The sequence below is a fragment of the Hordeum vulgare genome, chromosome 1H, assembly GCF_904849725.1.
Source record: "Hordeum vulgare subsp. vulgare chromosome 1H, MorexV3_pseudomolecules_assembly, whole genome shotgun sequence".
In the NCBI taxonomy this organism is placed as follows: Eukaryota; Viridiplantae; Streptophyta; class Magnoliopsida; order Poales; family Poaceae; genus Hordeum; species Hordeum vulgare.
In genome coordinates this window covers 496,354,530-496,376,131 of record NC_058518.1, presented here as the reverse complement: position 1 = coordinate 496,376,131, position 21,602 = coordinate 496,354,530, and the positions used below count along the sequence as shown (strand labels likewise).

Genomic DNA, 21,602 nt, shown 5'->3' with positions numbered 1-21,602 from the left:
ATTTACGTGCATTTTCATAAAAGACAAGGTTTAGAATGCATTGCATTTACTCCTACCAACTAATAAGTATTTCATTGTACTAATTTTATACGCATGTGTAGTGTGAATATTATTTTTCAGCCCATCTCACGGTCAATCAAGTTAACTACCTAGATTCATGAAAATTTTCAAGCACGCCTTTTAAACTGTAATGGAGGGACTATCATAAATCGGTATCGAGGACAGTCTAAAATAAAGCCAAACTCATATGGCTCCTGGAATTGACCCTTGAACTCTTATTAATCCCTAAAATAAAATCAGCATGAGGCATTTTTTTACCTATCCTGGGTTTTATTTTTCTTTTTTTGGCGGGAAAAACTTCATGTCTACACATCAGTTGTCAAAGCAGTACGAAGAGCAATAAAAGTAAAAAACTACGTCCAGGTTCATGCTAATCCAGAAGCAAAATTGAGAGGACCATGTTGTAATGGCCCAGAGTGTAACTTGCCTTATTCGGAACTTTCTGTATGTGGGTCCATCTTGTCATTGCCATGGGAGTTCAATGCATGTGCTATTTCATGTGATGCTTACCTTGTCATGTTTCCCTTTGCATGCATGCATCCTTATCATTCCATGTCTCTTGTGTTGTTGCTAATGTGACCATGTGATGACATGTGATGATATGTGGTTCTATGTGAAGTGTTGTGGAGTGGTGCAATTGTAAGTAGGATGCAACTATGCTAGGTTTCAAAACTTCTTCCCCTCTATGTATCTCAAGCTCAAGTTTCACTTGCTCCATCCCTATTTCAAAAATGCTCATGTTTTAGTATGAATTGTGGTGAATGTGATGTTACGGTTTTAGTGTTTTGAAACTTTGTTTTAGTGGTGCAAATATTCATAAAACAGATCAATTAATTCTGTTTTGTAAATATTTATATGCTCCAAAAATTCCTTTTATATTTTATTTTAATAGGTCATAATTCCTTATGACCAGGGGCATTTTTGTTTTATTTTTAGCTTCTACAGTGTTGTCTGTGCATTTGTTTTGCCTCTGTTTGTTTTGTAAATAGAAAACCCCAGTGGGTTTTCTTTTCTTATCTCGCGCCTCCAGGTGGGCCTTCTCCCCCTGTATGGCCCAACCTCCCTATCGCGCGCCAGCCTTTCCCTGTAGACGGCGTCGCCTTTCCGTCAGTCTCCTTCAGAGACAGCGCGCCAGAGAGCGACGACGTCTCACGGACGTCGAGGCCGCGCATCCCTCGCCTCCTCCTCCTCCTATAAAGAGCCATTGGCGTCCGTGCAAGGCCTAGGGTTCCTCCCTAGCCGCCGCCACTCCTTTCTCCATCTCCTCCTCCCTCTCCCTCGTCGGCAGCAGGTAAGTGAGCGCCTCCTCTGCCATGGCCGTGACGTGAGGAGCTCCTCGTCGTAGTAGCCGTGCTTCTCCGCCCTCTCCGAGACTTCCGCGAGCACGGGGGACCTCAAGGGGACCCGTTCCCACAGCTAGGAGGAGCAGATCGAGTCTGCTTCCCCTACATCGACGGCGGCTTCTTCCTCTCCGACGAACCCTCCGCCGTGGCTCCTTCCACTCCTTCCTCTTCTTCCACTCCCACAGCCACGACGTCCTCGTCCAGTGGGTGAGCTAGTGTCTTCCTCCCCCTTCCCTGTCGGCAGATCCAGCGTAGGAACCGTAGCATCGCCGCCGAGCATGTCTCTGTCGCCGGCGTCGCCGCGTGTCGTCGAGCAGTAGATGTAGGCCTCCTCGAGGAGAGTTAGCTAGTGGAATGGAACCGTGGGAGCCCCTTTTCCCTTCCATCGACGAGCCGTAGGCCAATTTGATGTAGATCGCCGGTTGTGCCTCCCCTGTTCCGGACACCGTCGGGCAGAGGAAGGACCAGAGGGGTTGCTCAATAGATTTTCCTCCTCTTCTCTGTTAATATCCATAGCAGCAACGTAGTGGTAGGGGTGTTTTGTTGCTTCAGGTGGTCGTGGGTTCGAAACCCCGTGGCGCCACCCTTTTTGGTGTGTTATTTCGGCACAGTAGCTTCAGGGATGGCTTATCCTGTATTAGTACTCTCTTCTGTCGAGCCAGATGGTGTAGTGTAGTGGTGTTAGTTGCTGGTGGTGAACCAGGGGGTCTTGGGTTTGATGCCCCCCAAACCCTTTTGTTTTTTTTGCCTATTTCCTTTTGCTATTTTTCTTTTGCTTGCTAGATTGTTGCTGCAGCTTGCTTGGTCACCTTGTGTGGGTTTTTTTACCTCACAACCAGTAGGGTGTATCTAATTAATTTGCTAGCATGGTAGAAATGCATGTGTAGGTATTTGTGTGCTAGTGAATGTGTGAGCAAGCTACCATATATGTGTGTGTATTAGTATGTGTGTTTTGCACTAGGGTAGTGATGTATATGTGTTTGTGTTACTCATGTGCTTGGTGTTGAGCTCATGCACTAGTTTGTGCAAGTGTGTGAGTGTGTGTGTGTGTGGGTTCCCCCCCCCCCCACATACTTTGTGTGTAGTTGTAGGTGATCATGTGGTGTGTGTGTGTGTGTATGTGCATGGTGTGTGAGACACCCACATGTCAAGGCATGATTTGCCTTGATGAGCACTTATGTGCAAGCTTGTTTGTGTAGGTGTAGGAGTGTATGTATGTGAGTTTGGGGTAGAACCATCCCACGTGGGCGCCTCGGAGCGCCCTCAGGGGCAGGCCCTTTAGTCCCGGGTCTTTACACGGACTGGGACTAAAGAGTTTTAGATTTTGTTTATTTTTGGGTTTTAGGTTTTTAGGGTTTAGGTGTTCGGGAGATTAACGTGATGCCTCGTTTGGTGTTCGGGAATTAGTTTTCATATAATTCTAAATAGAAATAATTATGCATATATATATATATATATATATATATATATATATATATATATATATATATATATATATATATATATATATATATAAGATTAACTTATCTTACAAGCGAGCATATATATACAATTATATGGAGATCTGAATTATCGGGACTAGAGCGTGTCTATTCGATTACATGGACCAACATCAGTAATGGCCCCTAGCTACACTAAATCGTTCTTTGTCATCTATAGCTTCCGTCCTCAGAAAGGTCGCAAGCTCCTCTGCAACAGCAATCGCGCGTTGCTCTGGTAGGGACTTCTCCCTCATGGCCATGTACTATATAAGAAGAGGAGATGAATATGAATATCAATCATGATAACAAAGAATGACGGGTAAAAATAGACGTGTGAATGTTCATTGCTTACGTCGTATCTGTGATCCTTGTGCTTAGAGGTAAATGTGCGAATGGTCTCGCAAACATAGTATCCGCATAGATGCGTCCCCCGTGGCTGCTGATCGCACTTTACGAGAATAGAATATATATAATCAAAATAATAATCTAGCATCATAAATGTATTGAAAATAGAAGTATATCATACTACTACTTACCTGAGCCGCTCTAAAGGTCAGCTTCTCAGGCTCGATACCGGGAGTCACGCACTTGAACCGCTTCCAAACCCTGCCCGACAAGGATAATGATTTGCTAAGTTTTTCATTAATTGATATATCAGAAAATCATCGAAAGAGAACGATAGAGCGCAAGAATGATTGAAATTACCCTTGGAGCATGTCCTGCAGGCTTTGGAACTGTTCCAAGGGTCTCGATAATGGGTTGAAGGCATCAACTCTTCCCTTATCAATTTGAATGTCCAACAGAATCCAGTGGAAGCTGCACATGTATATATATACATATATATGTGTGTGTGTGTCAGTAACTTATCAATTACACTTATAAGTGAATGGACACAACAGAGTAAAGACCCTCACCTGAAGTTGTATGGAAACAGTATGTGGTCACAGAAATTTTGATCTGTTAGAAACCTTAGAAGGTTTTCCTCCGTCTCCTTGGGTTTATCAGTTAGCGTCGCTATATGTATTTTATCTGGGTCAATAAACCCAATATTTAGGATGTTCCTATTTTTACAATCCAGAATCTTCATTCTGCATAATAAAGTACAAGTTATATATAGACAATGAATTGAAATAACTAAACAAGTTATATGTAGACAACGAATTGAAAAACTTACAGACAATAGCAACTCATAAGCGATTTGTCGAGGGCGTCGGCATTGTACATCTGGAAGAGTTCATCAAAGTCGATATGGCTTTCTTCGGGGCGGCCGTAGTACTCCCGTGGGACACTCACCACGATTATCGTTCTCCTATTCTTTGATTCACTTAAGTACCATGTATGCAAGTAACGCATATTTGTTGGGAGATCATCTTTGCTGACCAAAGGCGCTCCCATGACAAACTGTGGCTTAGGGGCTACCACAGCCTTGGGTAACCTGTCGTCTTGGGAAGCCAGAATGTCTTCAACCGGGATACCCCATTCATTCGCCCACTTCTTTGCTAATTCCAAATCTTGCCCCTGCACCAGAGGGGGGACATTCTCGGGTAACACCCTGAGGGGTGGGATCGACTGTTTGGCATGTTGTCCAAGCTGAGGAACGTCTAATCTTTTTTTGCTTGTAGTTGAACTTGATTTGCTCCCACTTGCACTTGCACGTGATCTGCTCTTTTTCACTTCCTTCTGCAATGTGCGTGTATAGTCATCAGGCTTATGGCGTAAGTCATACTGTGATGGAAGGTTCGTGAAGTATTTTGCAAATGCTATTTGCTTCTCGGTGTATTCCGGGCGGGGCTCGGGTTCCTTCTTTTTCTTCTGCGCATCATGATGTTCCTTTGCTATCCTGGCGTTTTCCTCGGGGGTACGATCATAAGGTCTGATAGGAAGATTAGCATGAGGTACCTTTGGGAGGGGTGATAGTTTGCGCTTTGGGGGGCTCCGTCGCTTAGAAATCATCGGCGGAGCGTTCTTGCTGGCACGCTTCCGCTTAGTATCCGGAGCGGGCGGCGGCGGAGAGGGACGACCCAAGTCCGGCGGCGGTGATCGAGATGGACTCGTGTTGTGCTGGCCGACGTCATGTGGAGGGCTTAGAGGTGATGGAGGTGTAGGTGACCTGCGATGACTCGGAGGCGGTGTTGTCCTTGGGGCCGAGCCTGGAAGCTTGATGTAGTTCTTGTCCCATAGGATGACTCCACCCAGTACTTCTCCGAGTGTCCTCTCATCTTCGGGTCGAGCTATGTCGAGCTCCATATCATGAAACCCCGCCATGATTTCATCCACCCCGACTTTAGCAAAGCCAGCTGGAATCTCACGACCATGCCAGCGTGCATCAGGGCCAGAAGGTAAAGCTTGTCCGACGGCCACATTCATGGATATGTTCTTGAATTTCTGATGGAATTCACATGATGTTGACTCCTTGATTCCATCCACGGGGTAGCCGGGACCGCCCTCTATCATTCTTCGTGCATCGTCGGGCGGGGTCTCAGATTCAGCCACGCTGCTTTTCCGCTTAGATGGGGCGCCGGTAATATCGAGTGCAGGATCTTCCTGGCGCGCTACTCCTCTAAGATCATCAATCTGCTTCTGTTGCTCATTAATCCTGGCAAGCAACTGGTTGAACTTGTCATTCTCCTCATCCTGCTGCCGCTTCTTTGCTCTCGCTCGACTTCTGTAAGTGTCTTGGTGTCTGGCAAACCCAAGCCACCACGGGTAAGAAGGACCGAAGCCTCGCGTTCCTCCTCCATGTTCGTCATTGCCGAGGACCAGTGTGAGCAAATCTTTCTCTCTATCTGCAGTGAACTGTCTTTTTCCCTCCTTAATTTCTTTCACTATCTTTTTCCAGTTCTCCCTGGGTATCCTAAGACCGTCACTGCAGATGAGGTCCCCTGTTTCTTCGTCGTACGAACCACCAGGCGCAAGGAACCAATTTCTTGCTCTCAATTCCCACTCATCACGGAGTGGTCCAGGTATGATGCCTTTAGCTAGCAGATCTTGCTCTTTCTTATCCCACTTTGGGATGGCAGTCTCATAGCCCCCTGGCCCCAGCTTGTGGTGATATTTCTTCTTGTCGGCATTTTTCTTGTTCTTTTCTGATAATGCCTGGGCATCCTCTGACTCCTTGTACTCTTGAAATGCCTTCCAGTGATTCGCCTGCTTGGCTAGATACCCCTCGAATACTGGCACTTTCTTTGTCTTCAAATAGTTTTTCCATAGCTTCTTCTTCCAGCTACAGAACAGTTCGGCCATCTTCTTTAGAGTCCACTACTTGACTTTGGCCCTCAGTTTTTTTGCGGCGTCTTCATTCTCACATTCTGGCAGGTTGAAATGTGACATGAGATCATTCCAAAGATTATCTTTGTACCTTTCGGCGACATAGTCACTATCGGCTGCCCCTTTGCGCTTGTTCCACTCCCGAACGCTGATCGAGACGTGATCCCTAACGAGAACTCCGCATTGCTTCATGAATGTGTCAGCAGCATTCTTAGGAAGCTTGGGTTCGCCCGTAGGCAATATCACCTCAAAGGTGTAATGCGTCCGTGCATCCAACTTTCTAGTCGGGCCTCGTTTCGTAGCTTTGCTCGATGTGGAGGCCTAAGAGGGAGAAACATTCGTCAAATGAATGTATATGTATACAATATAGAGCTATCTCCAATATGTTTCACATATTACAAGTGATTGTCGAACTTCATATGTATACCTCGCCGGACTTTATTATTTCTCCACCGGCTTCTCCATCAGTGGAGCTATCACCTTCTTTGTCATTGGACCTATCTCCTGCCCCATCGGCTTCATCTTCGTGTCGGTCGACCTCCATTCCATATCCGGAGGGGTTTAGATATGACAACGGAGATTCAGCCGGTTCAACGTCGGAGCCGTCTTTGATTATATCTTCGAGAAGTTCTTCTTCTTCGAGGTTCCTGATATGTGGATCCATAGTTCTGCAAAAAACGGACATTTGATTAACTAATAAACTAACAAACTATATAAGAGGGGTTGGAAACTTCGAAGTGTCGTTTTATATAAGAGGACATTTAGTCCCGGGTCTTGGCTAGAACCTAAACTCTAAAATATGTCTAACGGATTATCTTAACCTTTAAGGATTTAACAAAATGGCGACATTCTAGATGTGTAGAAAATGATCCTATTTTTCCTGATCTCATCTACCCTTCTATATGTCACATTGTCTAGTGTCAAAGGACTTTGTTGAACTTTGTACAAAAAAAGAATTATTCTATCAGGAACTCCGTTCTAAAACAACTTTAGTCCCGGGTCGTGGCTCCACCCGGACTCCTAGATTTCTGCATAGTATTCAAAGTAGGAGTACTTTTATAATTTAAGCATTCAATAAGCAAAACCAAATCGTAAAATAAAGTAGTATTCAAATTAGCATGCATTCAATTATAAGCAAAACTACATCATATTTTTTGTCCGTACATCGTCGAATATTATCACTAATACTCCTCGAATACTATCATACATATAGCATCACTGATACAGCTAGAACCGTAGCGCCCGACGGGTATCGTCGCGGGCGGTGGACACCCAAAGAGAAGGAACCATCACAGGATCATAGCTCCAGTGAGATCCCTAAAGAACCTGCCAGGTATGCTCGAACCTGCCCTCCAACGCAACCATGTAGCGACGGACGTGCTCATCCTCCTCGCTGACACGGTGACGTACCACCTCCGCGGTGTCCGGAAGCCTCGGCACCGTCACTGGCTCACGCGACCGCCATCAAACAAGGATCGGGTCAACAACGGGCTTGCTCCTCACCAACCTACGCCCCTCGGAAGGTAGCACCTCCCAATACCAGCCGGGCAGAGCCCAGTCCCGGACATGCTCCCTCTGATCAAGCAGATGTCCCCCGCCGAGTCGACGACGAGGATGCGGGATAGGCATCGTAAAATGAACTAAAAAAATAAACTAGTTCTATTAATTTTCTTGCTAAAAATAAACTATTAACACTTAAGCATATACAATAGAAAAATTAAACTATTAACACTTAAGCATATACAATAGCAAAATTAAGCAATAATCTAAGAAACACTAATTAAGCATCTATATACGTAGAAATGTCTTCTTCTTCTTCTTCTTCTTCTTATTCTTCTTCTTCTTTCTTATTTTCTTCTCCGCTTCTTCTTCAACTTCTCTTCTTCTACTTCTCCTCTTCTTCTATTTTTCCTCTTCTTCTCCTCTCCTCCTCTTCTTATTCTCCTTTTTCTTCTTTTCTTCTCCTCCTCTTCTTATTTTCCTTTTTCCTAATCTTATTTTCTTATTTTTGTTCATCTTTCTTATTCTTGTAACCCTAACCTAATTTTAAATATTACTAACCCTAATAATCTAGCACAAACCTAATAACAATAGGAATTAAATGACAAAAAAATATTGTCTTCTTTTCTTCTCCTTTTTCTTCTTTTCTTCTCCTTTTTCTTCCTTTCTTCCCCTTTTTCTTCCTTTCTTATCCTTTTTCTTCCTTTCTTCTCCTTTTCTTCTTTTCTTCTCCTTTTTCTTCTTTTCTTCTCCTTTTTCTTCCTTTCTTCTCCTTTTTCTTCCTTTCTTCTCCTTTTTCTTCCTTTCTTCCCTTTTTCTTCTTTTCTTCTCCTTTTTCTTCTTTTCTTCTACCGGCCGGAGTGTTCGGGAGGAGGGGGCGGGGGGCTTACCGGCCGGAGACGTCGACGACGACGAGGAGGATGGCAGGCGGCGGCGAGGAGGACGACGGCAGGCGGCGGCGAGGAGGACGGCGGGCAGCTTGACGGCGTCGTCGAGTTCGTCGGTGTGCCGTGTCGGGCAAGAGAACGAGGAAGAAGGAGAGAACGAAATGTGATTTGGGTTGAAAATTTTCTAACTCCCGCTTATATAGGTGGATCTTTAGTCCCGGGTCGGAGCTCGAGCCGGGACTAAAGACACCCTTTAGTCCTAGGTGGAGCCACGACCCGGGACTAAAGGCCCTCGGCAGGCGGCAGGCGAGGGCTTTAGTCCCGGGTCGTGGCTCCACCCGGGACTAAAGCCCCTCCGCTGGCTGCACGATAAGTTTAGTCCCACCTCGCCCAGCGAGGGGGACTAACACTTGTTTATAAGCCCCGTCGCAGCATCTCCATCGAGCTCCTCTCTAAAGCACGCTTACGGGAGAATTTGAAAATTATGGAGAAAATTAAACCTGAATTCAAAGTGAGGTCACTTTGAATTTAGGTTTAAGTTTCTCTATAAATTCTCATATAGTTTCAATTTTTTTCTATTTCCAAAATTAACAATTTTGTTATTTTCAATTAAAAACTATGTTTATTAAAATTCTTTTTGCATATTTGAGAATTTGACAAAACTATGATAATGAAAAGTGTTTGAAATTGAATAAATGATTCAAAACTATTTTCTATTTTCAAAAGTAATTATTTTGACTATCCAAACTATTAACTATTTTGTTATTTTCAATTAAAAACTATGTTTATTAAAATTCTTTTTACCCTTGAAAAGTACATATAGTCGAAGATGGTGGCCTGGCCAAATAGTACAACTGATCTCCAACGGTGTCGTCATTCATGAGATGTGTCTGCAACCAACTGCCGAAAGTCTTCTCGTGTTCCCCTTTAATCCAAGAGTCAGCCCTCCCCGGGTTTTCGGAGCGTAGAATATTCTTGTGTCTCACGATATACGGAGCCACCACGGTGGAATTGTGTAGAACTGTGTAGTGTGTTTGAGAGAAAGAATGCCCGTCCATACATACTTTTGCTTTCCTTTCTAGTGTGCCTTTTCCTGTCAGCCTACCCTCATACCGAGATTCAGGAACACCAATCGGCTTAAGGTCAGGAAGAAAGTCCACACAAAACTCAATGACCTCCTCTGTTCCATAGCCCTTGGAGATGCTTCCTTCTGGCCTAGCACGGTTACGAACATATTTCTTTAAGACTCCCATGAACCTCTTGAAGGGGAACATATTGTGTAGAAACACAGGACCGAGACTTCTAATCTCTTCGACTAGGTGAACTAGGAGGTGTGTCATTATATTAAAGAAGGATGGCGGGAACAACAACTCAAAGCTGACCAGACATTGGACCACATCAATCTGTAACCCTGATAGACTTTCTCGATCGATTACCTTCTGAGAAATTGCATTGAGGAATGCACATACCTTCACAATTGCCAGGCGAACATTTTCCGATAGAATTCCCCTCAATGCAACCGGAAGCAATTGCGTCATAAGCACATGGCAGTCATGAGACTTTAGGTTTTGGAATTTTTTGTCTTTCATATTTACGATTCCCTTTATATTCGACGAGAAGCCAGTCGGGACCTTGATACTGAAAAGGACTTCAAAGAAGATTTCCTTCTCTTCTTAGTAAGAGCGTAGCTGGCACGCCCTTGAAACTGCCCTGGATGCATGCCATCTCTTCCTTTATGACGTTCCTGGTCCTCCCGTGCTTCCGGTGTATCTTTTGACTTTCCATACAAGCCCAGGAAGCCTAAAATATTCACGCAGAGATTCTTCGTCAGGCGCATCACGTCGATTGCCGAGCGGACCTCATGGACTTCCCAGTAGGGTAGCTCCCAAAATATAGATTTCTTCTTCCACATGGGTACGCGCTTATCAGGACCGTAAGGAACAGGTTGGCTGCTAGGACCCTTTCCAAAGATTACTTCTAAATCTTTGACCATATCAAATACTTCAGCACCAGTACGGATGACAGGCTTCCCCCGGGGTTCTGCCTTGCCATTGAAATGCTTGCCTTTTTTCTTTAAGGGATGCTTGGGTGGAAGAAAACGACGATTGTACGGGTACACATTCTTCCTACATTTGTCCAGATATATACTTTCTGTCTGATCCAAACAGTGCGTGCATGCATTGTATCCCTTGTTTGACTGTCCTGAAATGTTACTAAGAGCAAGCCAATCATTGATGGTTACGAAAAACAACGCTCGAAGGTCAAATTCCTCTTGTTTGTGCTCGTCCCACACACGTACACCTGGTTCGGCCCACAGCTGTAAAAGTTCATCAACTAATGGCCTTAGGTACACATCAATATCGTTGTCGGGTTGCTTTGGTCCTTGGATAAGCACTGGCATCATAATGAACTTCCGCTTCATGCACAACTAAGGAGGAAGGTTGTAGATACATAGAGTAATGGGCCAGGTGTTGTGACTGCAACTCTGCTCCCCAAAAGGATTCATGCCATTTGTACTCAGACCTAACCATAAGTTCCTTGCGTCAGCTGCAAATCTCGAGAACTCTCTCTCGATTTTTCTCCACTGCCGACCATCAGCGGTGTGCCTCAACTTATCGTCTTTCATACGATCTTCCATGTGCCATCGCAACAACTTCGCATGATCTTTATTTCTGAACAGACGTTTCAACCGTGGTATTATAGGAGCATACCACATCACCTTGGCAGGAACCCTCTTCCTGGGTGGCTCGCCCTCAATATCACCAGAATCATCTTTTCTGATCTTATACCGCAATGCAGTGCATACCGGGCATTTATCCATATTCTCGTACTTCTCACCGCGGTAGAGGATGCAGTCATTAGGGCATGCATGTATCTTCTGCACGTCTAATCCTAGAGGGCACACAAGCTTATTTGCTTCGTACGTGCTGGCGGGCAATTCGTTCTTTCTTGGAAGCATCTTCTTCATCGGTACCAGCAACTTTTCGAATGACGAGTCAGTCACACCGGTCTGTGCCTTCCATTTCAGCAATTCCAGTGTGCTACCCAGCTTCTTCTGGCCATCTTCACAAGTTGGGTACAACAATTTGTTGTGGTCCTGTAACATCTGCTCGAACTGCAACCTCTCCTTTTCTGTGTCGCAACCTCGCCGTGCATCAGAAATGACCCGGCCAAGATCATCAGCAGGCTCATCTGGTTCCCGTTCTTCATCCTGATCTTCTTCTTCATTGTCTTCCATTGCGGTATCAGCATACTCAGGGAACATAGATCGGTAGTTGTCATCATCGTTCTCTTCTTGTTCATCGTCATCTTCCATCATAACCCCTCTTTCTCCGTGCTTGGTCCAAACATTATAGCTCGACATAAAACCGGACCGAAGCAGGTGGCTCTGAATGACTCTTGAGGAAGTGTAATCCTTCTCATTCCGACATTCAACACATGGACAAAACATAAAGCCACCACCATGCTTGTTCGCATCGGCTGCATCTCGAAAGGAATGCACGCCTTCTCTGTAAGCGGTTGTGCGTCGATCACCGTACATCCATGGATGGCTCATCTGCGTTATACGACAGTATATCAAATACAATCACGATCCTAAAAATTAGTACCGCACGGTCTAAACGAGGAAATATAGTTGCTAACCTTTTAGAATAAGTCGAAATAAAGAGGAAGAGGTTTAAGCGTGGCTCAGGCATCTCATATCGTAGTTGTGTTCGGTGAACTGAAGCGGCATCGCTCTAACACACATTTCAACAAACACCTCTAGTGCATCAAAAAAAATGGAGAGCTAGCACACACCCACACTCTTCCATCCAAGAAAAATGCAAGGAAGAGGGGAGAGGGGGGCTATGCTATATATAGGCAGAGGACTTTAGTCCCGGTTTGAGACATAAACCGGGACTAAAGGTGGCAGACATGCGGGCTGCACACCGCGTAACCCTTTAGTCCCGGTTTGAGACACAAACCAGGACTAAAGGCTCCTTACGGGCCGGGACCAAAGCCTCGTGGGCGGCATTGCGATTTGGGGCGACGTGGCCGGGCCTTTAGTCCCGGCCTAGAGGGAGGCCGGAACTAAAGGGTCCAGGCCAAAGGCCCGTTTTCCACTAGTGTCTATAGCATGGTGGTGTTGTATCATGCTTAGGAGTTTACATGTGCAAGTTGTGCCTAGTCAAAGTAGGCATGTGGCTGAAAATATCAGCTTAGTGAAAACCTGTGATTTTCACTAAGTATGAGAAACTGATGTTATTTTCTTCCCTTGTAGATGTGCTTGCCAAAGTTCATGTGTTTGGAATCAGCCCTTGCAATCAACTGGAAAGCTGGAGCTTTTGTGTTTGTCTAGCTCTGTGTCAATTTTCATTCCATTTTACTTCCTATAGATATTGTTTTGGGTGCTGTCAAAAGGCTTCAAAGCATAAAGAGCTAGTGAGAATCTGAGAATTTCACTAAGTCCCTGAAAACTGATTTTTTTGGCCAAGTTAGCGGCTGTAGATCTTTCTGTGTGTAACTCCTTTGTTTTATCTTTTTGCTCATGCTTATAGAGATTTTGAATAGCTTTTGCCACATATCTTTTTTGGCACATTTGGGTGGTTGTAGATGCTTTGCATGTAGCTCTCAAACTGCTATGATGCTGTTTAGGATAGAATGTATAGTTTTGATGTTTTGATGCTTGTGAGTGCATAGTTGATGGTGTGGTGAGTTTCTTTGCACCACCCCATCCATACTTGTTTGTTTTCTGACGTGGCAACCTGGGAATACCAGAAGTATGCCATGGGAGTGTGTTTGTGATGGATTTAATCCGTAGGACTCCATTTCTTGTTTCGTTGTTTCCGGTTGATCCGTAGCTCCATTCGTAACGTTCTTTATATGTATTTGCATCGTTTTCGCGTGATGCATCTATTCATGTCATCTTTGTGCATGTCAAGATAGCTTAGAGTGCAGTTCTTTCCAGAAGTTTGTATTTTCTTCTCATGCATAAGCAAGTGACTAGTATAGAGACGCATGCTACATTCTCATCTCATGCATCATGTGTTTGTTGCATCATGTGGTGCTGTTGTTCATTGGATGCTATTTTATGTTGGGTAGCACCGGGATCGAAGAGCGATTACGTGGATCCGGGAGAGTACGTGCAGGACGAACAAGAGCAGTTCCAAGCTGAAGACATCACAGGCAAGATGACATGACCTTGATACCATCTCTAGTCTTGTTATGCCTAGATTCACATTTGCTTCGTCATATGCTTGCTGCCTACCACTGAAATAATTGCCTCCTGATATTGCCATGAAACCCAAACACTTTTCCCTCCTAGCAAACATTGTACGGCTAAGTAGGCTTGCTCAGCTTCTAATGTTAGTGTTGCTAGTTGCAGGTGCAATTGTATCATGTGATAACATGAGTTTGATATCATTATGTTAAATCTGTAATTTAATTAATGCACATATATACTTGGTAAATAACGGAAGGCCTAGCCTTTTGTCGGGTGTTTTGTTTCGTTATTGCCGCCATAGTTTCCAGCTACCGGTGTTTGATTCCATAACTGATCGCTCCTAACACGTTCGGGGTTGTTATGGGGACCCCCTTGATAAATCGTGTAGTGTTAAGACTTGTCCGGGAGGACCCAACATTAGTTTTAATCTGCTAATCACTTAATAATAATCTGCATAGGGAATAGCTATCCCGAGGAGTTAATCAACAACCCGGGCCAGTGCTCCTCATGAGTGTTGGTCCACCCACCTAGCAGTCGGCAATACCACCTCGGGGAAACTTGAGGCATTGGTCATTGTCCACTATGTATAGACAGTGTTGTCCTGAGACTGAGATAGGCAGCTCTTATCAGGGTCGTCGACACACCGGGAGGTCCTGCTAGTCTTGTCTTACCTTAGCGATATATCTTGCGTATAGGAATCCCGGTGAAGCTTTGGTTCTCACCGGAGTTGAGGTTTTCCTCTAAGGAATCCGACGAGATCACGAGATTTGTGATAGAGGATTACTTTGCGGCCCGTGACCGTTTGTGATGGACTAGTTGGAGCACCCCTACAGGGTTTAATCTTTCGGAAAGTCGTGCCCGCGGTTATGTGGCAACTTGGAATATTTGTTAACATCCGGTTATAGATAACTTGAACCTAATCTAATAAAATTGCCAATTGTGTGTGTAACCGTGACTGTCCCCTTCGAAGACCTCTCTTCAAGCGGGAACACTGTGGGGTTATGATTGACGTAGGTAGGTGTTCAGGATTACTTAGTGATCAGCTAGCCTTCGCCCGCTAGTATAGACCACCTTCAATAACTTGATCTACGTAAGTTAGCCACCATAAATGCTTAGGATGTTGCAACCTATACGCTGAACCTTCCTTACCTAATAACTTGACTAGTTCTGGCACCGAGGTCATAGATTGTTGAGTCCATGTGGCTCACAGCTTACTTCAACACCCCAACAGGTACATGTACACCCGACACAGGTGATCCCGATGCATGCAGCTGGCGTGGCAGTACGACGAGGAGAACGACCGCCTGTACGTGAACTATCCAGAAGACTGAGGCATGGTCGTGATCGTGGGCAAGCATGCAGGGTAGCATAGCCTTTTTCTCATGTTTTGTAGTCCGTAGCGGAACTACCTTGTCTGAATAAATGTGTGATGTAAACTCTGATATTATCTATGAGATGGCAAACGATTCCCTATTTGTCATTCTATTATTATGTATGTGCTATGTTATCGTGCTTGCGAAACGCTTAGATGCGCTTCTTTTCATTTTGGGGCCTCGTTCTGTAGATCGGAAAGGACCGCATCTTAGTCGTTACACATGTTGCTTATGATCTTTTGAAGGAGTTGGTATATCCGAAATGAGGTAGTCCACGCTAAACCTGCTCCACCCATGGATGTATCTACCATGTTTCTTGAGAGTTGCTTGGAACTGCTAATGACTGTTAAGTCAAACTCTCACGTTGATCCAACTAAGGGGAAATCGTACGTATTCCTGGACAACATCCAAGTGCCGGTGCCCGTGGTCACGGGGCCTAGGTGGAATATGCCAAGGGATGGTTGGGTGAAACTAAATACTGATGGGTCCTTCGTAACGAGTGAAGATGCTGGGATGATTTTGAGGAATTCGTCCGGTGAGATTATTTATGCGGCCCATAGAGCCTTATTCTCATGCAACGATGCTGTTGAGGCGGAGTTATGTGCCTGCATGCAGGGACTGTCGTTTTCACTTTAGCGTTCGGATCTTCCAATTGTTGTTGAGATGGATTCATCTGTAGCAATATCCATGATCACATGTGGGGCCACTGATCGTTCGGCACGTACGCTTCTTTAGTTCATGAGATTAGATATCTCTTAAATCTTTGACATACTTGTATCACTCTTGTTTCTAGATTGCAAAATAAAGCGGGTGATAGTTTACCCATTTTGGTAGAGTCAATAAGAGAACCATGATTTGGCTGCCCCCCCCCCCTCCCCCCCCCCCCCCCCAACCGGTTTTGGAGATAGTTGAAGAGGTTTGTAAGGTTTTGGTAATTGAGTAATACAAGTTTTGATCCCGAAAAAATAGATACGGTCCATATACCACCTAGCGAAAAGATAATCCTTTGCATATTGGCTTTGCCACGAGCCCGTTAATGAGGTTACCATGTTGGATCTAGTTAAGGTGTTCGCTCATGTTCCGCCACAAGGTCGATCTCACTTTCTCAAGGCCATTCTTCTCTCAAATTGCTAGTCAGATATTCAGAGAGTTAATCCTTCGGCCTTGCAGTTGATCGTGGCGAAATCAATGCCATGGCATACATTTTCTCATCTAGCAGCTTTAGTCATGTCTATCATATGTCGAATGGTGTGGCTCATATTTTAGCTCGTTTGCTCGTTCGAGTCATCTAGCTTTCCTGATGTAACTCCGCGGTGTATGCAGGGGCAGTGCACATCCTTACTCCGTATTATTTTCCCCCGTTCATGAGGCCAACTGACCTCAATGACATGTGCCATGCATGATTGTATAATATAAAGGTTATATAAAATGTTCCTGACGAAATTATCAACATGTCTGGGTGGTGTAGTTGGTTATCACGTTAGTCTCACACACTAAAGGTCCCCAGTTCGAACCTGGGCTTAGACATTAATTTATTTATTTTTCTAGAAAAGATCATTTGCAACTCAACATGTTTTCCTTCACACCTCTTCATTCATTATCTTACCAAAATATGCTGAGCGTAACACATTCAGATCAACTTGCCCATGAGACCACAATGTGGAAGTAAAACCATTACAACCGTCAATCGGCCAGAGATCATCTGTCTTTGATTGCTTGTCTGTTATTCAGAGAGTAAACCCTCCCACGGTTGACCGGTCTTCAGTCGCCACGGTGCGCTTTCCAAGATCATGGCCATGGCAGACATACTGTAGCTGAGCTATCGCTCAAGTGTTTATTGTTTGGTTTATTACTTATTAAGCGTGAGCAAAATAGGTGTGTGCGCGCACATGTGTTAGCAAATTATGCAAGGGGAGAATATCGTTGCGGTGCGCTTGGTTTTCATCGTCAAATATTTCTCACAAGCACAAACAGTTTCGAATAACTCATAACCCGAGCTCCCGCGACTACCACTACTAAAGTATCTATCTGTCTGATGATCCATCATGCTCCCTGCTTGTCGTTTGGAGGCATGGACCTCCAGACCCCAGCTAAGAGGCTACCATAGACCGAGTGGCAGATGCTCGACACCGCGCACGGAACCGCCGTGAGAGGGCTCCCGAAGTGCTTGCCCGCAAGGACTACACCCAGCACCGAGTTCTGCGTTCATAAGAAAAACCAATATGATTGACCCACACCCTGGAACTTCTACAACAAGAAATTTACAATAACTAATATACAGGATGAAACGGTATGCATCGGGAGAAAGAGTGCAGCATTTGTGCTTCCTTGGTTGCATTCAGAAAAATGCAGTGGCAATCTGGGCCACACTTAAGTCTATGGTAAATATCTGTTTAAAAAAAACGCACGATGGAAATTACCTGCATGCCAACCTCGATGGAGATTGTTCGTGACGAAGCGATGTCGATGCCGATCATCCTTGATAGAACATAGCCAAAGAAGAAGCCGCATCCATGCAACAAGATGACAGATAGCACCACCTGTAGGCCAGATGCCAGGATGGCTGAAGCGTTCTGCGCGATCGCATTGCCGCAAAGAACAGCTACTGTTGCCACAGCAACGAACGGCATCAAGGGAGAAACCAACTCAACCAAACGGCCCATGTACTGATTCAGTAGAGCACCCAAAAGAACAGGCGCTAGGACAACCTGCATTCAGATATACCACCCCTTAGCCAGAAAACTAGGCGGACTTATAAAGTTATAATACAGAAACTGTCAGCACCTGCGATGTCGACACGAACAGTCCCATAGGGTCTACTGCGACGTATTGCCCAGCCAGTTTGGATGACAAAAGTGGAGTCATGAACTGCATTATGAGCAAAATAAAGGTTATTCGGTTCCGCTGGAATATAGTAATTGGTGTAAGCGAGTCATTACCGCTGCAGCAAAAGTGCTTGCTGCTGTCATCAGCACTGAAAGAGCAACATTTGCCCTGCAACACAAGGATGCAAATTACTCTACACTCTATATTCTGATGCTAATAAAAATAAAAATATAAAGATGGATTTTCTTTCATTTTTATACATGTAGGTAGCAATGCATATAGTTTCAGATCCACTTTCATAACAGACAGGGATCTCCCTGAAGAATTAGAGATATTTGCTAAGATAAAAAAAAGTCAATGAGAAAACAATTTGTACTGTTGATACTTCTGCATCACTAAGTATTCAGTTCAACCATATTATTAGGATGCTTGGGATAAATTAATGATAATAGTAATATATTGTGATGCACTGAATGGGTCACTTGACCATTCATTACTGGACTCTAAAAGTTGCTTTAAAATATTAAAGATCAAACAAAGCAGAAGCATATGGCCATATGGAACCTGACCGACTGACCCTGTTACCACCTTAATGTGTAGTCTTAACAAAAAAACTACATTCTGAATTTTATATGTAAATTTAATCAGAAATCTTGCATAATGTGCCACATGCTAAATATGAACAGGATCAGGTGGTTCTGTTTTGATTTCGGTAAACTGTTTTATGGTCCTAGTCGGCTGGACCAGTATAGGTGGGATAGGCTTGTTAACTGGTGTGGACTCCTACTGGGGAAAGCAATATCAGAGTGCAGAGACAAAGGCATGCTGATTTGGAGGTGGAATATTGATCCAAAGCATGAATTGAATTTTGTTTAGCGGTCCAGAAGGAGGCCAGCTCGAGCCGAAGAGGTCCATGAGGAATCCAGATACAAGCCAGCAGATCCAGGAGTAAGTAGGTTCTATCACGTCAGTTAATAATAATATCTGTCATGAGTTAGAGGTAGTCCTAGTAATGTTTATGTTGGCTGCTTCCTAAGTGGAAGTAGGTTGACTCAGGCTCTATAAAAGCAGCAGTGTGTAACCTATTGAAAGCAAAGCAATAAATCATATGTTCCCTACCCATGCTTCACCTCTATACCCTTTAGTGCTGCTTCACCTCTATACCATTTTGTGATATCTAATCATGAATTCTTCACTCGCTACACTTCTTCAGTATAACTGCAGTGCTGTAGCCGAAGCAGACTACAACATTACTAGTAGACTTCAGACGATTTCTTGGCACAAAGGGATTAATGAATTTCATCAGATGCAACCAATTTCTGTTAGCAGTCAACACTCAGCACTAGACAGACCAGCTTGAAATTTTGGATATTCAACAATCTTGAGAAAAAATACTCCCAAGAACCCATATAAATATCATAACTATATGAACAACCTCAGAACGAATTATTTTCAACTAGAGGCCCAGAAATTTGTTCCAGAACACTTGTGACTATATGCAGGTTGCTATATTCTCAGCATAACATCATATGTTTTGGTCATTACCTTGCTAAATAGGTAACAATGTTGCTTGCTGTGCCTGCAGAGAGCAGCTCCATTTCAGTGTAACTAGCAGACAATCTATAATAATAAAATAAATAAAGGGAAAATGCAAGCATACCTCCAGGGCAGCAGGAAACCAAAATCAGTCCAGCAGCATAATGGGATGGTAGGTTTAATAGCCTGCTGATGAGATATCCTGACAATGGCATCACCTGTACATAAATCAGCCACTTCAGATATTTGGAGCAAACAGAATAGTTGTAAACAACTAACGCTAAAGTAACAAAGCCACAGGTAAAATAATGGCTTCTTTTTCTTCTTTATGATGGATCATGGAGTTTGCGTGCGCCGTCCAGTCCAACGTTCCAGATAAAAAGTATTTATGGTTCATCCAAATGGATAACATTGCAGCTTGATACAAAATGAAAATGTAATCTTACTGGATATCTAGGCTATAATATGCCTACGCGTTATGTAACAGAAAAGTTTAACACCACATCAAACATGAAAAAGTGAAAACATGGGTACATTATTGCATCATCAAAAGAAAGGCTGAAGAAGTTGAAGAACTGACAGTGTACTGAAGTAGAAACCCAGCAGCTAACTCCTTGGGCATCAAGAGCGCGGTTCTCAGGTCATCAAGCGTCAGTGTCATCCCCATTCCTGTACAAAGAGATCAGAGCTACATTTCAGTCATTAAAAATTCAGCCATCACGCCATCTCTGAATGACCGAGTGCATTTCAACCAAGATGTGGAGATCCACGAAGCACATACACTAGTCTCGTCGGACAGCAGCCCTTACATAACAAAATCCGCAATGTAAGTTGACGTAAGAACTCTAACCTAAGCCTACTGCTAGTAAGTTTCAGTCGGCAGTCCACTCAATGGTGACAAAAGACATGGAAGGGATGGACGGAGCCATGGATGGAGGGCAGGGCACGAACCGAGCATGGTGAAGGACAGGCCGACCATCTGGGCGGTGGGGGTGACCCAGAGGAAGGACGCCGGCCGCCAGAGCGCCAACGCGCAGGCCGACGCGACCCAAAGCGGGAACCCGAGCGACAGCGCCTCCCCGACGCGCACCAGCGCTGCCCGCGCGCCGGAAGGCGCCAGAGAGGGCGCCGGCACCGGATCTCCCGCCGCCGCATGGCACCTGCTCGACGGAATGCCTCGGAGGGGACGGGCCGCGGGGGCAGCGCTGATGCGGAGGCGGGGAAGGCAGGGAGAGGAGGGAGTGGCTCCGGTGAGGTGCCTGTGCTGGGTGGCGAGGCGGAGGTGGTGACGGGGGAGGGATGCGGCGGCGGGACTGGGGACGGGCGGCGGCAGCCGGAGGAGAGGCATGGTGGCGGAGTGGGATTGCGGTGGTGGGGAGTCGGTCCGGCGAGTAGTGTCTAGTGTGGTCTGACCAGGACCGACGATGCCCGATTCAAAATATATTTTTCCTTTTTTTTTGGGAGAAAATATTTTTTATTTGATGGAAAGCAGGATGTGAACTGGGAAGTGGAGCCGTCCAGTTTTTCTCTATCACACAAAAAAAAAATCATCAATTTTCTTAGTGATGAAATAGCACATGTGCTAGAAAAAATCGTGTTTTTTTATTTTGTGTAGATCACATCGTTAAAAACCACTTCCCTCATTAAAACTACTTTCTTCGTTTTTAAATATACGTTCTTTAGAGATTTCACTAGGCGCTATATATGAAGCAAAATAAATGAATCTATACCGTTGTCTCCTAGTGAAACCTCATAAAAGACTTATATTCCCTCCATCTTCAAAATTTTATCTTAAATTTATCTATATATAAATATATCTAGTCACATTTTAGTATTTAGATACATATATTTCTAAAAAAAAGAATTTTGAAAGGAAGGGAGTATATAAGAACGGAGGGAGTACAGTATATTTTACTCATTTTGTTTCTTATATAGCCGATATTAAAATCTTTAAAAACAGTAATATTTAGGAACAGCGGAAGTTGACATTAAACATACATCTTCATGTATACGTGCAATTATTATGTGCCGAAATATGTTATAGCCTACAAAGTTAATTTTCGAATTTTTTATAAAATGAGGCTCCATGGAGACCGAGCTCGGCAATTACCGCAAAATCAAATCTA

At 44.4% G+C, this 21,602-nt stretch overlaps 1 protein-coding gene and 1 non-coding gene across 2 annotated transcripts; one reads left to right on the top strand and one right to left on the bottom strand.

Annotated features, from left to right (window-relative positions):
* Positions 1–16,567: 16,567 nt before the first annotated feature.
* TRNAV-CAC lies at positions 16,568–16,641 on the top strand. Its single transcript has one exon. It is a non-coding gene; the product is annotated as a tRNA-Val (tRNA).
* Positions 16,642–17,032: 391 nt separating this feature from the next.
* LOC123449753 (probable sodium/metabolite cotransporter BASS1, chloroplastic) lies at positions 17,033–20,886 on the bottom strand. The gene is made up of 8 exons (XM_045127077.1): positions 20,428–20,886; positions 20,057–20,145; positions 19,601–19,694; positions 19,486–19,519; positions 18,054–18,108; positions 17,899–17,982; positions 17,535–17,822; positions 17,033–17,313 (listed from the first exon to the last, which is right to left on the bottom strand). The coding sequence occupies exons 1-8, from the start codon at positions 20,822–20,824 to the stop codon at positions 17,158–17,160; spliced, it is 1,197 nt and encodes a 398-aa protein (XP_044983012.1). The 5' UTR covers positions 20,825–20,886; the 3' UTR covers positions 17,033–17,157.
* Positions 20,887–21,602: the final 716 nt, after the last annotated feature.

What these genes read in the sequence shown, in the direction of transcription:
- LOC123449753 (XM_045127077.1), bottom strand. Translation starts at nt 20,824, where the DNA reads ATGCCTCTCCTCCGGCTGCCGCCGCCCGTCCCCAGTCCCGCCGCCGCA. An exon ending in GGTTTCTACTTCAGTACACT is followed by an intron (nt 19,695 to 20,056) that starts GTCAGTTCTTCA and finishes ATTTATGTACAG; the next exon opens with GTGATGCCATTGTCAGGATA. An exon ending in CCATCGAGGTTGGCATGCAG is followed by an intron (nt 17,314 to 17,534) that starts GTAATTTCCATC and finishes TTATGAACGCAG; the next exon opens with AACTCGGTGCTGGGTGTAGT.